The sequence below is a fragment of the Onthophagus taurus genome, chromosome 7 (assembly GCF_036711975.1).
Source record: "Onthophagus taurus isolate NC chromosome 7, IU_Otau_3.0, whole genome shotgun sequence".
Lineage (NCBI taxonomy): Eukaryota > Metazoa > Arthropoda > Insecta > Coleoptera > Scarabaeidae > Onthophagus > Onthophagus taurus.
The window spans coordinates 38,295,137-38,310,811 of NC_091972.1; the positions used below are offsets into that span (position 1 = coordinate 38,295,137).

At 32.8% G+C, this 15,675-nt stretch overlaps 2 protein-coding genes across 2 annotated transcripts; both read right to left on the minus strand.

The window, feature by feature from the left end:
- Window positions 1-12,722: 12,722 nt before the first annotated feature.
- LOC111428726 (hydroxysteroid dehydrogenase-like protein 2) lies at window positions 12,723-13,853 on the minus strand. The gene is made up of 3 exons (XM_023064379.2): window positions 13,757-13,853; window positions 13,119-13,702; window positions 12,723-13,067 (listed from the first exon to the last, which is right to left on the minus strand). The coding sequence occupies exons 1-3, from the start codon at window positions 13,768-13,770 to the stop codon at window positions 12,754-12,756; spliced, it is 912 nt and encodes a 303-aa protein (XP_022920147.2). The 5' UTR covers window positions 13,771-13,853; the 3' UTR covers window positions 12,723-12,753.
- A 29-nt stretch (window positions 13,854-13,882) lies between these two features.
- LOC111428727 (hydroxysteroid dehydrogenase-like protein 2) lies at window positions 13,883-15,021 on the minus strand. The gene is made up of 3 exons (XM_023064380.2): window positions 14,925-15,021; window positions 14,288-14,871; window positions 13,883-14,233 (listed from the first exon to the last, which is right to left on the minus strand). Exons 1-3 carry the CDS (start codon window positions 14,936-14,938, stop codon window positions 13,929-13,931), a joined length of 903 nt encoding a protein of 300 aa, XP_022920148.1. The 5' UTR covers window positions 14,939-15,021; the 3' UTR covers window positions 13,883-13,928.
- Between the last annotated feature and the right edge of the window lie 654 nt (window positions 15,022-15,675).

The window sequence follows — 15,675 nt, forward strand, 5'->3', positions numbered from 1 at the left end:
AATTGTTAATTCTTTCTTTATTTGTTTATTTTATTATTTTTTTATTATTTTCATTGTTATTTTTTGGCATTGCCTAACTATGTAATTTTTAATTATTAATTATTTCATGTTTGTAAAAAAAGTTCACTTACCTTTTTGTTGGTGGGTGGAATGTTCGCGCCACCCTTAAACTATATATTTGTCACTGCGCGAATTGTATGCGCCGTAATGATAAATCTCAGCGAAGAGATTTTTATCGCTCTCTTTCGATCGAACGGTGGTTGCGAGCACATCTCTTACCTCCACTACAATAATTATTTCACGTAAGCTCTATATTATTTATTTTATACATCATTCTTTCGTCAATTAGATTACAATTATTATTTATATAAATTCTTTTTCTTTATTAAATACTTCACTCAGCACCTATTTAAATTTTTGTACCCGGTTTTTTTTACCGCGCGTTAACACATATAAATTAATAATAATTTTAATGAATACAATAAATTAAAAAAGATTATTTTAATATTGTTGATATGATTAGAAAATAATTTTCAAAGGATATCGTTAGGTTAGAATCCAAAAGATGGCGGGAGGATGTAGATATTTTATTTTATACAGTGTGGGCCAAAATTATGGAAAAAATTCAATAAAACATTTATTAACATTATTTTACAAAAACGGCAAAAAAAAAACAAACATTTTGAGCCCATATTCACTTCCCGATATTTATTTAAAATCGTTTTATGGATTGTAAAAGAAAGTTATTAAAAGTTGTGTAAATATAATTAAATCTTAAAATAGAACATTTATTTTATGCAAACAAAAGGATTACTATTTCACAATTAAATTCTTTCTTCTTGAATAGAATTCCATTCAAATAACTTCACGAATAAACAATTTATATTTCTTTCAATGGAATAATAATAAACCGCCAAGGACTTGCAATAGTAAATTTAAATAACAGGATGTGGTTTAAAGATATAGTATAAATTTATAAAGGATTGATTTGGGAATGATGGATCCAATTGGATCAGCTTATTATTAATATTTTGAAAAAATTTTCATTGTGATGAAATATTTCTCCTCTTACTAGAATTCTAGATGGTTTTATAAGTATAAATAATGCATTTTTAGCACACCACATAGTGTACATTGTATATGAGGAATAAGCTTATGTTCTATTTATTAAAATATGAACTGTCTTTATGTAACCTGATACTTGTCTTTCTTATGATTTGTTTCAAAAAAAATCTTTATGACAAATTGTTGACCAACATACCATATAGACAATGTTACCATATGTTCACAGATAGATATTACACTAGTATTCAATTGGCAGAAGAATTGATGAAAATGAAACAATAAAAAACAAATTGAATGGAAATACCAAATTCAAGAAGTCTTATAAAAGATGTTCCAACGATGTTATTGTCTTGACAATGCTATTAAGCATTAATGACACTGCTGGATTTGTTAAAAATAGAAGATTTGGAGAACAGGAGAGCAGCAAAATGTACAAACACGAACAGTTATTCTAAATGACATTAATTCAATGGGCGGTGTTGATCGAGCTGATCAAAAATCCATGATCTCATTTGAAATACGTGAAGCAATTGGTTAACTAACTGGTAGGTGATTTCCGAGTCAAGCAATCAAGGATTTTTTTGGAAAGGATTGACAAAAATATTTATTGCAATATTATTATAATATTTATTTCCCATATACTGTAATTAATGGTTTAACATGAACGTTAACATACCTACATACATACTTACAATTCTGGTTGTCACCGGCTGGGATTTTCACATCGATGTCGTGCTGCTTGTTTACCTATACCACATCTACCAGGAATCCCCGACCATAAAATAACACTACCCTACTAGTATCTACATGTTGGTCAAGATTTTTAGATAGTGATTTACAATATTTCACACAAACTTGTGTGACAAATAAAAGGAGATTATAGGTGTGTACTATAATGTTTCTGTTCTTCCAGAATAAGTTAATATATATATTTTTAAAGTTGCTATGTCACACTAATCGCGGAAACGATGTTGGTTGTAGATGGTTGCTGTAGATATAAGATAATTAAGTTATAACTTTGTTTACTTAATTTGAATAGATTACCTTGAAAAAGAAATTAAATGAAATCTTGAAACTTGGGTATAACAGCAAGGACATTTTTAATGAACGTGAAATTTCTGTTTTGCTAAGAATTTTTTCAGTTGTTGTAAGAAAATATTAAAAATCTTGTAATAAGTACAGATTAAAAGAACAGATGTGTTAACATTTGCGATAGCCAAACAAATAATTGGGCAATGGATCTAGAAATATCTTCAGTAATTGTGGAACAGTTTTTTTGCAAGGATTTGTAAAGAGGTTTATTACCATCTTTACTAAGTAAAACCTTTATAACAGAGACAAAGAACAAATTCAAATATATGACCAAAATAGCTACGATTTATATCAGTTGGAATCCCATTCAAGAAAAACTTTAAGCGATTTAGGCGTTAAAATTGTAAAAAGTGTGGTTCAGTTGGTGTCATCAACAATGGCAAATTTCTTTCCCCACTTTTAATTATATTATATCTTAAAAAAAATATATTGATGTTTGTGAAAGAGTTTAGAAGATACCAGAGAATAGAAACAGGTTCTTTTAGTGTGTCAAAATTGTACTAATCTAGTGGATATATCCTTATTTAACAAAAGCAGAACAATTGTAGAACACTTAAGGAGGTCTATTTCAGAATTTGGCAAATATTGCTTGATCGTGGTGGTCGAATAAAATAAAGAAATGTGGCAAAGAAAATCAAAAGTTGCTTTTCAAGATGTTAAAATCTTGCAGAAAATCTAGAGTACCTACGAGATTAAAGGGAGAAAGATATCAATGGATTAATATTAAGAGGGGACCAGGAAATAATGGCAAGATGGAAAAAACACTTTATGGAATGTTATTATGTAAATGGATAAGAAAATAAGAAATATGTACAACAAGAAAGTGAAGAGACAGAAACGAATGAACAGATACCTATGAAGGAGTTGGAAATAGTAATAATGAAATTAAAGAATGGAAAAGTGAAGATACATTAAACAAAGAAATGATATACTAAAACAAGCAGGACAAGAAGAAACTTTTCGCAAAAGATAAAAAAAACCTTACCAATTATAGTAGTGGTTATAGTAAAAGGTTTAGAACAGATAATAGATAGAAAAATAAAATTCATTACAGAACAGAAATAAATAAAGCTTGTTGTAGGAATGTTCAAAGTGGTATATCTAGCATATCAGACATATCGCCAGGATGTTTAACAAAAAGAAAACAATTTCAAAACTTTAAATTATTACAGAAATATCATATACTGATTGGTGTCAAACGAAACAAGGTTTTGAAGGTGTCAGAAAATAAAAAATATTTGTTGGATGTCAAAATAATTTGAATCTATTGAAGTGCATCTTCTTAAGCTCTAGTCTTGTATTACCCATTCATTGTTGCATCTTTGGATGCTGATGTCCTCATCAAAATACTCCCTCCATCGTTTAGGAGATCGTCCTGGCGGTCACCTTGATATTAATTTGCCATTCTTCAATATGTTGTTATCCATGCTGGATACTTGCTCTTTCCAAACTTTCTTTCTCGCCAGCACCAATCGTAATACATCTATGGTACCACACTTACATCGAAAATCGCTGCTTTTACCATGATTACGCGTTATGACGACTTTCACCTCTTCTGTACGGTACGCTCGTTTTGTTTCCAACTTCTTCCCACCACACAAATCATCAAAGGCCTGTTTTAGTCGATATACAGTTGTATACACATAATGCTTGCCTTAGCATACCAGTGATGGTTACCTTGTTGTTTTACAACGTTGCTTAGATTCTCGTAGGCTTTACATATTTAATTCTTCAGCTGCAATGTTGAATACTTCTGTTAACCACTACAAGCCATCATCAGTATCAGCGAGTTAGATAGATATCTTAAGATTAATGCAGAGAAAATCAAAATTATGTTCGTTGATTGTTCTGATTTTCTACATCTGATGGATGCCCTAGATAGAATTCAAATTGTAGACCAGATCATGCACCTAGGCTCATATATTGATAACACACGTCAAGTTTGAGCAACATCCGAAAAAGAATAGGATCTAATATTTTGAAAGACCGCTCTATTACAAAGTACATTAAAATTGGGCTAGCTCAATCACTGATCTTCTCCATCTTCTGATATGGGTAAATTGAGACAATTAAAGCAGCGGACAGAAAGAGAATTGATGCGTTTGAAATGTGGTATTGGAAGCGCATGCTTCTAATTCCGTGAACAGCATGTGCTGATCGAACGAAGCGATCGTTACAGAATTGAACCGTAGAGGGACGAAGATACAAAGGACGCTTGTTTTACAAGTGTTAAGTTATTTCATTATCTTAAAGATGTTGAGATGTAGGTTAATGCGTTGTAATCCTTTTATCACGTCTGCCATCTGAACTCTCTTGAATTCTTTGGGCAGATTAACGAAATAGAGGAAGGCAAGTTTGTTATACTCTATTATTGTTTCAACAATTTGTCTGACAATAAAAATGGCATCAACAATACAGCGATTTTTCCTAAAATCTTGTTGTTCTTCACTTATTTGTATTTTATTAGTGATATGTTCACTCAAGAGTCGGGTGAAGAGCTTCAGCGAGCTATTTAGAAGGATAAATCCGCACTTTCACTTTCGCACTTTTTTGAGTATTTAAGTATAGGCACTTCATAGGCTTTTGATTATTACTGTCAGATTGTAGGGTATCCTTAACTTCTCTTTTTGATGCTATTAACATCTTCCATACTCTCTCTACTTCCATACACTTAGTTCCTGGTTTTGGCATAGTTTATGTTGTCTCCAGATGTCTGGGTTGATTTAAATCATAATGTGCTTTTTTCATTTCTTGTGTCAATTCCTTTACTTCACGTGTTATTTGCATAAAGATTTGCTGAATTTTAGTAAATCTTTATGCAAATAAAGATTAGTAGGTTAGATGTAGGTTAGACGTCCTTGATTCTAATCGAGCTGGGCTACATATTTCAGAAATTTTTATCTCTCTGCAATCCCTGTTTTTATTATTTTGCTTTACCCTAAACCGTAATGACAGTAATCAAGTAAAACGTTTGTAGATTAATAATGTATATATGAATATTAAATTATTTTTTTATGACAATAATTTGCAATGCGCTTTTCACACATTTTAGATCAAATTGTATGGATCGCTGTATCATGGAATACGAAGACTGTGTGTGTTAAAACGTCCATCGTGAAATCAACGTCGAGGTTCAGGTCAGTATTTAATTATTATAATCTTTACATAATTAATCTGTTCTCATATACGTTAAGTAATTGAATAATAATAGAGTTCTTCGGTTAAATTGTTGAAGGTTAATTTATCTCGTTGCAAATTTTCAGAATAATTAAGAATAAATAAATGTGTTAACTTTAGGTACGGAGTATTAAAAAAGAAAGGAAACGATTTCTTCATTGTTACACACCTACGATCTCAACATCAAATTCTTTTTCCCCGCGGTTCCATATCGCGTACATAAATCAGCTACCACTTGTTGCCCGTTTGAAAACTCGGCGTCGCTGGACATGAAAGAGCCCCAAAGGAACGCCCATACCCAAGGCAATGTGGTAGGCGGCCATGTTAAGTTCCTCGGGGCGACCAAAGAACCGGTCCTTTTCTCGGCCTTTACACATTACAAAGAACCATACCCACACACATGCTTATACAGATACCCAGTATACCCACGGCCCCTTATACATCTGTGGCGTTCGGATCCTGTGTGTGCTGCTGCTTCTGCTGCCGGCTGCTTCAAAAAGAGAACCCCGTTGTTGATGTTGCGTGCAGAACAGCGCACCAGGGACGAGGAAGCCCGGTTTACTCTTTCTATCTGCGTGGTGAGACCTTGCCTTGGAGAATTCCATGCCGACTGGCATCATCATGCGAATGTATTAATTTTTTTTTGTTTCTTTTATTTTCCACGAAACAACGTGCGTGTTTAATGCCTTGGTAATTAATGTGGGTATCTTTTTAAACGAGACATTTTTATTTAAACAATTTCTTTAAATGACTCAAATTATTCAAAACTTTTTATTTTTAAAACTTCAAAACTGGTTGTGTAAGTATTTATTGACATCCGGTTATAATTTATTAATTCGAGATCGGGGAGTATATAGGAACGCCACTGTCACACGAGATACCAATCGCACATCGGGTGTTTTATTTATTGCTGAGTAGATACTGGAAGGAGCACAGCAATAAGTACTACGACGTAGTGAAAAAAGCATAAATATTAAAGCGGACCCCAAGAGAATCTTACTTGATTTTTATTTTTTATTCTCTTGTATCCCGTTCCGCCCCGTTTAGTTTCGTTTTGGTTCATTTTTCCTCGTTCTTGCTCGGTGTAGTTGGTAGCTTTGAGATAAGGAGAATACGTCCTCCAACGATGCATATTCATAAAGGTACGACTGAAAATTAGCATTAAATCAAGTTGTGCGGTTTTAACCTTGTGCAGATGTCTTGTAATCTTTTCAAGTTTCGAAAGGAAAGGTTAAACGATTCGTAAAAAATCCTTTTATTTATCGTTAAATTCGATTCGTGATTCCGTTGGATCTGACATAAAATACATTTTTTCATCGGTTGGATATCCAACGAAACCATCCTTTAATAATTGATTTTTATATTTGGTATTTTCGCAGTATTGATCGAAATCTTTAACTCCTCTCTTAAGAAGCAATTCATCATCAATAAAAAAGTTTCCTGTTGTTGTTTTTGGGTCCGAAATTAAAATTGCGTATGCTGCATCTGTCATTATTTCTGGTTTTCTGGTGTAAGATAAACCTTCAGTTCCAATCAACATATTCCCTGCGGCTGCATTTACAACTAAAACATAGCCAGAATATAGACAAATATCTGTTTGTAACAGGGAGGTTTTATTATCTGTTTCTGAGAGGCAAAACCTTAAAAAGAGGAACTACCAATGCAACAACAAGCTACAATTATAGCGCCATAGTGATCATTGGTCTAACCATAGTCACAGAAGTCCAGAATAACCTGTTCGTCTGTTTAGTATTTGTTCATCATTGACGCGACGATGAAGTGATTTCGACATTTGCAGTATTTGCAAATAGTTTCCAGATTTCTTGTTTTTTTTTCTATATTACGCATAGCACAATTGTATTACACCTAGTAAATACATACTAATTAGTTACTTATTTTTAACACCAAATTAAACTAGATAATGTTTTGCAGCTTTTCCCAGTTGGCCAGTCTGCTATACCCATAATTGATAAATATTGTCATATTTTTACCGTTTTGAGACCAAAACACAAAAACGTTTTGAAAAACGTTTGAATCGACTAAATCGAACGGCTATCCCCTGAAGCCGACCGACGCAGGACATCCTCGTTGTCGAGAAGCTGGATGGCCTCGATGTTGGGATGATCGTGCATTCTCTTCTCATGTTTAGATGCGAATGATGCAATTTCTGATGACACCGATGCTACTTTCAAGTCGCGATAGAGATCGGTGTTTCTTATGTACCAGGGTGCTTTCACTATGCATCTTAGTACTTTGTTCTGGAATCTTTGAATCAGACTTGCATTTGTCTTGCAGGTACAACCCCACAGTTGGATTCCGTATGTCCATTTTGGTTTTAATACTTGCTTGTATATTAGCAACTTGTTTCTTAGTGATAGCGTTGATTTTCTGCCAATAAGCCAATATAGGTGTCTAAATTTGATATTAAGTTCCTCACGTTTTTTTTTGACGTGAGCTTTCCATTTGAATTTGGCATCTAGCGTCATAACAAAATATTTTGCGGTGTCGGCATAAGGAACTGCATTGCCATTTATGTGTACTGGAACATAGTTTACTTTCTTATAAGTAAAGTTCATGTATGTCGATTTTTTGTACTTGGTTTTATTAGCCATCGTTTGGTCCAGTTTTCTATTGAATTTAAGGCCAATTGTAACTTATTTGCTGCAACTACTTCATTTTCTGCAACAGCCAAGATCGCTGTGTTATCTGCGAATGTAGCTGTTAAAGTTTCGGGTACCGGAGGAAGGTGGAATGTTTAGAGTAAGTACAGTGTTGGGCTACGCACACTTCCTTGAGGAACTCCGGCTCGTATTTCATGTATTGGTGAATAAGCGTTTTCGTATTTTACTCTAAAATATCGATCAGAAAGATACGATTTTAATAGTTGACTGTACGTTGATTGTAGTATTTGGTCTAGTTTGTAATTTAAACCATCTAACCAGACTTTGTGGAAAGCTTGTGCAACATCCAGAAATATGGCGGAGCAGAATTTATTTTCTTCCAATGCTATTTCGATAGTATTCGTTATTCTATGCACTTGGTCTATTGGTGCATGTTTATTATATGTACTAGTTTATTATTATGTTTATCTATACAATAATACATCGAAATTAGCGATCAAGCAAAAACAGAGCACAACTGAACAAAAGAAACAAAATAAAACAAAACTCTTACTGTCAACAATAAACTAAATGTAAGAATGTGTTGCTCAAAGTCATAAACATATGTGTTGAGAAAAATCAAATGTACTTATTGAATCAACATTGACAAATAAATACAATAAACCAAAACTGAATACACGTTATTTTATAAACACGTCGCAATTGTCAGAAAATAAAATGAGGTTATGTGAATTACATGAAGTTAGACGACAACGTTTCGAAACCGCATCTAAAAATATAAAATTTGTCAACACATATGTTTATGACTTTGAGCAACACGCAACACATTCTTACATTTAGTTTATTGTTGACAGTAAGTGTTTTGTTTTATTTCGTTTCTTTTGTTCATTTGTGCTCTGTTTTTGCTTGATCGCTAATTTCGATGTATTATTGTATAGATTGGACTGAAGATGGGCAGGTTCATTACCCGAAACTAGTACCATATAAAATAATAGAAGCAAGTAAGAAGTTTTTATTTTATTACAATTACCTTTTACATTGATGTGTTGGTATTAGGACTTTTTCTTCTATGACAGGTTTTTGTCTTTTTAATAGTAATTTTTCAAGCAAATTTGATAGTAAGGATGATAATAAGATTGGCTAATATGATGTAACATCTGTGGGGGGTTTACCAGGTTTTGGTATCATTATTATTTTAGCAACTTTGCATATGCTTGAGAAGTATTTCTATTTAAAGGCAGCATTAATTATGTAAGCGCCCGTTTTGGTAGATGTTTCAATGTTTCTCCATTAATTAGGTCATAGCCTACTGATTTCTTTATATTTAGTTTTTGTATTTCATAATACAGTTCTTTCATTCTTACACATTGTATATTACTCTGCTGATCACTTTGAATTACGTTAGGGACACTATTTAGCATAGTAAAAGTTTCTATCAGATGTTCAGCAAACAAATTAACTTTTTCTTGATTGCTCTTAGCCCAATTTCTGTTATTATTTCGAATTGGAGGTGTATGTGTTTTTGGAACTTTAAGCTTTCTTGTTGCTTTCCAGAGAGAATAATCAGTACTGGCATCGTCAGTAAGTTCTTTTAAGTAATTTTGAATATTATTTTCTTTGTGGCTACCTGTCAATGCACTTAATTCGGCTGTTATTTTATTTAATTTAGTTTTATCACTAGAAATTCTATTGGTTTGCCATTTCTTTCTTGCTTTCCGTTTTTCTGCAATTTTGTCTTTAATGAATTTATTATAAATATTAGATTTAGGTTTTGGTATTAAAATTGGTGTGAGGCCCAGGCTGCGTTTTGTATGTCTTTTAAGAACTTTTCCACTTCCTTGTCACTGTCTTCGTTTGTTTTCATAAGAGCATTAAGATGAATTTTATTATCTAATGTTTGTTGAAATAGATTCCAATTAGTGAGTTTATTAGTTAGTGATAAAAAGAGTTCTTTATTACATACTTTGTTATTTCGAGTAATAATTACTGGTTACAGTTTCACTACTCGCTTTTTCGGCATGCGAGACTCCTGGCTTTATTTTATTTCAATTTACTGTTTTCTTATTCCTAATGGCTTGTAGTTCCTTAATCACAATGCATCCTCGGTAGTTCGCTGGATGATTTTCTCCACAGTTGAAACATTTAGCCGGGATGTCTTTGGATTTAGTACATTCGCTGGTATAGTGTTCACCAGCACATTTAACACATCTCGGATTTTTATGGCAGTAAGCTTTGGTGTGGCTCCAACCTTGACACTTTTTGCACTGGGGAATTTAATTTAGCTTTCTGTACTCTTCGATTTTGACACGCATTCCTAATATGTTTGTTATTTCATGGATTCTTTTTGCATCATCTGACGGTGCAAAATCCAAGATGTATAAAGGAAGAGGCTTTTTTGTGTTGTATTTTAACATTTGGGTTACTTTACAAATGTTATACTTGCGCTCCAATAGATCTTTGATATCATTAACATCACAGCTTTTATGCATCTTTTTGGCGACCACTTTCAGATTTCTACTTAGCTTATTTTCATAAGTAGACCAGGACAAATTCTTTTCAGTAAGCATCTTTGATGCTTCTCTGTACTTTTCTTCAGAATTAAGATTCAGTTTTACTGTGCCGTTAGTTAGCGCATGTGTTAAAAATCCATCTTTAATACCCTTTTAAGTAATTTATAAATGTCATCATATTGTTTGACATTATAAATTAATATTGATTGTACGGGTTGCTTTTCAGGTTTGTTTTCAATTTCCGAAGACCATTTAAATGGCGTGGTTTCAGTTTTACGTTTTTTGTTTCTTCTAGCTTGTTTTATTATCCAGTCAGTCTCCAAAGTTAACTCATCTTCGTCTGTGATATACACCACTTTAGTGGTTACTGGAGGGTTAAGATTTTGTTGGGTTTTTTGCCCCTCAGGTCATCTATTTCTTTTTGAAGAGTAGTTTCATCTTTAGTGCGTTGTTTCTTTATTTGTTCGATTTCTTTTTTAAGTTCGGCGGAATGTGTTCTTTCTGTTTTTAGGGAATTTAACAGGGAGAATTCCATATCCGTTTTTGGAGTAAACTTTTCCATGTTATTGACCCACTTAATTGTTTGTTTTTATTTCACACACATTATTGCGCATTACGCGCATTTCGATTTACTTACTTCGTAAAAACAGCAATTACGAATTGCTGAATTGTTATAAATCGGGGGTATGATCTATATTACTAAAATGTTTATATTATCAATATCAAAAATATTATACTGTTCACACTATTTTACATTATTTATATCGTTTATAGCGTAAAATAAAACACTTGACGCACGATCGCCAAAACACATCCGCTCTTTAGCGATGCACAAATCTTTATAAGCATAGGCGGCGCTAACGGGGGGTGCAAGGGCTGCATTTCACCCGGTCTTCAGATAGTCTTCAGAAAGCAGTATTTAGTCTCCACAAAGCAATTTTAGTCTTTAGAAAGCAGTATTTAGTGTTCCAGACGCTGTATTTAGACCTGTCGGCAGTATCTAGTTTTCAGAAAGCAGTATTTAGTCTTCTAGAAGCAGTATCTAGTTTTCTGCCAAAGTTATGTATGCTTTCTCCAAAATATTTTATCTTTCTTTTGCAGTATTTAGACCTGTTAGCAGTATCTAGTCTTCAGAAAGCAGTATTTAGTCTCCACAAAGCAATTTTAGTCTTTAGAAGGCACTATTTAGTGTTCCAGACGCTGTATTTAGACCTGTCGGAAGTATCTAGTCTTCAGAAAGCAGTATTTAGTCTTCTAGAAGCAGTATCTAATCTTCTGCCAACGTTATGTATGTTTTCTCCAACAATATCTTATCTTTCTTTTGCAGTACTTAGACCTGTCAGCAGTATCTAGTCTTCAGAAAGCAGTATTTAGTCTCCACAAAGCAATTTTAGTCTTTAGAAAGCAATATTTAGTGTTCCAGATGCTGTATTTGGACCTGTCGGCACTATCTAGGCTTCAGAAAGCAGTATTCAATCTTCCAGAGCAGTATCTAGTCTTCAGAAAGCAGTATTTAGTTTTTTAGAAGCAGTATCTAGTCTTCTGCCAACGTTATGTATGTTTTGTTCTTGATACTGACAGTTACTTCTTTCTGGGTGTCTATCATCATCTTTTTGGGAGCCTCTTATTATCTATACGGATCTTGTATCACCCGGCACCTCATTTCTGCAGCTGTTACTTTGCTTTTGTGCTTATCCTGCATTGGCAAAGTTTCCGTATTGGTGATTTCCTGTCCTGTGCAACAACAAGACAAGTCCATTGGTTTCTTGTTCATATTCTTCGCATTCTTTTATTGAACACATAAGTATTGCCATGAAAAATCATGTTTGGTTTATAATCAATTTTTTGTTTTCTCTGAACAGTAATTTCAGACTTCATGTGGACTTTGAACAATGTAATTCCTGTTTTTTGCTGAAGTCTAGTTTATAACTATTGCAATTTCAGACTTTTTCTTGCAAATTAACCTTCTGACTAGAGTATTCCCGACTATTACCTTAAGTTTGGTTTTTCATCAGTATAATTCTTAAATTTTTACTGAAGTATGGATTATGATTATTCCAGTCTTTTTTAAGTTTATTTATATTTCTTTAATTATATACATATATTTTTTTAATTAAAATGCATTTTTTTATGTTTTTAAATTAAAATGAATTATTAAGTTTTCCTCCGCGATAACAAACAAAAAATCTTCCAGAATAGAAGCTTCAACGTGGCTTTGCCTGAATTCATGTAACGTTCGAAAGGAAAAGTTAAACGATTCGTAAAAAATTCTTTTATTTATCGTTAAATTATAATTTTGAATAAACGGAATACATTGGTGATTCCCTTGGATCTGACGTAAAATACATTTTTTCATCAGTTGGATCTCCAATGAAACCATCCTTTAATAATTGATTTTTATATTTGGTATTTTCGCAGTATTGATCGAAATCTTTAACTCCTCTCTTAAGAAGCAATTCATCATCAATAAAGAAATTTCCTGTTGTAGTTTTTGGGTCTGAAGTTAAAATTGCATATGCGGCATCTGCCATTATTTCTGGTTTTCTAGTGTAAGATAAACCTTCAATTCCAATCAACATACTCCCAGCGGCTGTATTTACAACTAAAACATATTTCGTTTATTAACATTATCTTTTATTTATTAACAACATACTTGTTTTTGGCCATAAAGCATTAACACCAATCCCAAATTGTTTTAATTCCTGACTCATCCCTAAAGCACACATTGACATTCCATATTTAGCCATGGTGTAAGCAACACTTTTCGAAAACCACCCCGGATGCATATTAAGTGGGGGAGAAATATTTAAAATGTGCGGATGAGAACTTTTTTTTAAATAAGGAATACACTCTTTACTAACCATAAAAGTCCCCCTCGTATTAATTTGATGCATCAAATCGAATCGTTTCATTTCTGTGTCAACAGTACCAGTTAATGAGATTGCAGAAGCATTGTTAACAACGATATCAATCCCGCCAAATTTTTCGATCGTTTTTTTAATCGCATTTTGAACTTGTTTTTCATCGCGTACATCTACGATGCAAGGGAAAGCTTTTCCTCCGACGTTTTCGATTTCTTTTGCTGCCGTGTAAATAGTACCGGGAAGTTTCGGATGAGGTTCGGCCGTTTTTGAGGCTAAAACTATGTTCGCACCATCTTTCGCTGCTTTTAAAGCAATTGCTAAACCAATTCCGCGACTTGCACCGGTTACAAACAAAGTTTTCCCAGCTAATTTCCTACAATCATTATTAATTATTATATAATTAATTTTATAAACTCGTTTTACTTACCCAGTATTTTGCATTTTACTTACTCGACGTACTGATTATTACTGAGCGAAATAAGATTAATAACGTATTTTTTTTGTTTTGAGAATGACGTTGCGAAAGATAACATTTTATCAAATAAATTTAAACTTTTGTAAACAAAATCTTTGAGTTATTTATTTAAAATTATCACAAATTATAATTTTGAGTACATTGGAGATTGTCTTGGGTCTGATTTAAATGTCATTATTCCATCAGTAGGGTCACCAACGAATATATCCCTAAATAATTCATCTTTCGTCTCAACATTTTGACAGTATTGATCAAAATTTGTCACTCCTCTCTTAAGAAGCAATTCATCATCAATAAAGAAGTTTCCTGTTGTTGTTTTTGGATCGGAAGTTAAAATTGCATAGGCAGCATCTGCCATTATTTCAGGTTTCCTGGAATGATTTACAGATGTATCTCCTCCCAATAAACTAGTAGCTGCAGTATTCACAGCTAAAAATTTTACAATGTATCAATTAATTCGATATTTTTAATTTATTAACTTACTTGTTTTTGGCCATAAGGCATTAACACCGATTCCAAACGGTTTTAATTCATCACTCATTCCCAAAACACACATAGACATCCCGTATTTAGCCATAGTATAAGCAACATTTCTTGAAAACCATCCAGGATGCATGTTAAGTGGAGGGGAAATATTTAAAATATGTGGATGAGAACTTTTTTGTAAATAAGGAATACACTCTTTCGAAACCATGAAAGTCCCCCTCGTATTAATGTTGTGCATCAAATCGTAACGTTTCATTTCAGTGTCTACAGTTCCAGTGATTGAAATAGCTGAAGCGTTATTAATAACAATATCAATTCCACCGAATTTTTGCACAGCTTTTTTTACAGCTTCTTGTACTTGTTTCTCATCGCGTACATCAACAATACACGGAAGGGCTTTTCCCCCAGCTCTTTCAATTTCCGCGGCTGCTGTGTAAATAGTTCCTGGAAGTTTCGGATGAGGTTCGGCCGTTTTTGCAGCTAAAACTATGTTTGCACCATCTTTTGCGGCTTTTAACGCGATTGCTAAACCAATTCCGCGACTTGCGCCGGTTATAAATAAAGTTTTTCCGAATAATTTTCTAAAATCGATTACATTTTAATTAAAATTATTAGGAAATTATTAAATACTTACCCAGTATTTTCCATTTTACTTCAATAAAATATAAAATAAGAATGAGGAAAGTAATCTCAATGACAGTGATAATATAGAGACTGTTATTTAAAGTGGAATGACTTTGCGTTTATATTGAATGTGTTATCTCAACGCTTATCTCGTTGAGAGTTCAAAGTTTCTTGTTTTAATTTTAAACCAAAATATTGTCTTTAAGAAACTATTTTAATTAATAAATCGTTAACTGCCCTAACAAAACCTGAATAATTAATTAATAGTAAAATAATGTTGAGTAGTACAGAAATATTTAAACTAAAAGTAGAACTAACACTAGCTAACTAAAAAAGCTAACTAATAAACATATAATGTTTTCTGTTTAATCATCTGGTTAAATGAGGCAGATGCAGGCCAATCATGGAAAGATGTCGTTTTATAACTCTGTATATGATATAAATTGGAATTTCATATCGCATGATGATTTGACTGCCAATCAAAGGTGTAATAAATTTCAAATTATCAAACCAATTTTTCAAAGGAAAAAATTGCTGATTTTCTGCAGATCTCAAGGGCATGAGGAATCGCATGCCCTTGAGTTGCATTTCTGAGGCGATATTTACAATGTCATAGGTTGTCAACTTTCTAACACAAAATTATAGATACAAAATAAAGGATGCTAAAGTTAGATATAATGATGAGATTTTAAAACAAAAAAAATATTCATGTAAGTGTATGTGGAAAATAATGATCAGTAATCGAATAAGCAAGAAAAGTG

Bases quoted from the DNA above. Each gene is read 5' to 3' on its own strand.
- LOC111428726 (XM_023064379.2), bottom strand. The intron at 13,068-13,118 runs GTATGTTGTTAA...AATATGTTTTAG, and splicing joins TGCTTTATGGCCAAAAACAA to TTGTAAATACAGCCGCTGGG.
- LOC111428727 (XM_023064380.2), bottom strand. The intron at 14,234-14,287 runs GTAAGTTAATAA...TAAAATTTTTAG, and splicing joins TGCCTTATGGCCAAAAACAA to CTGTGAATACTGCAGCTACT.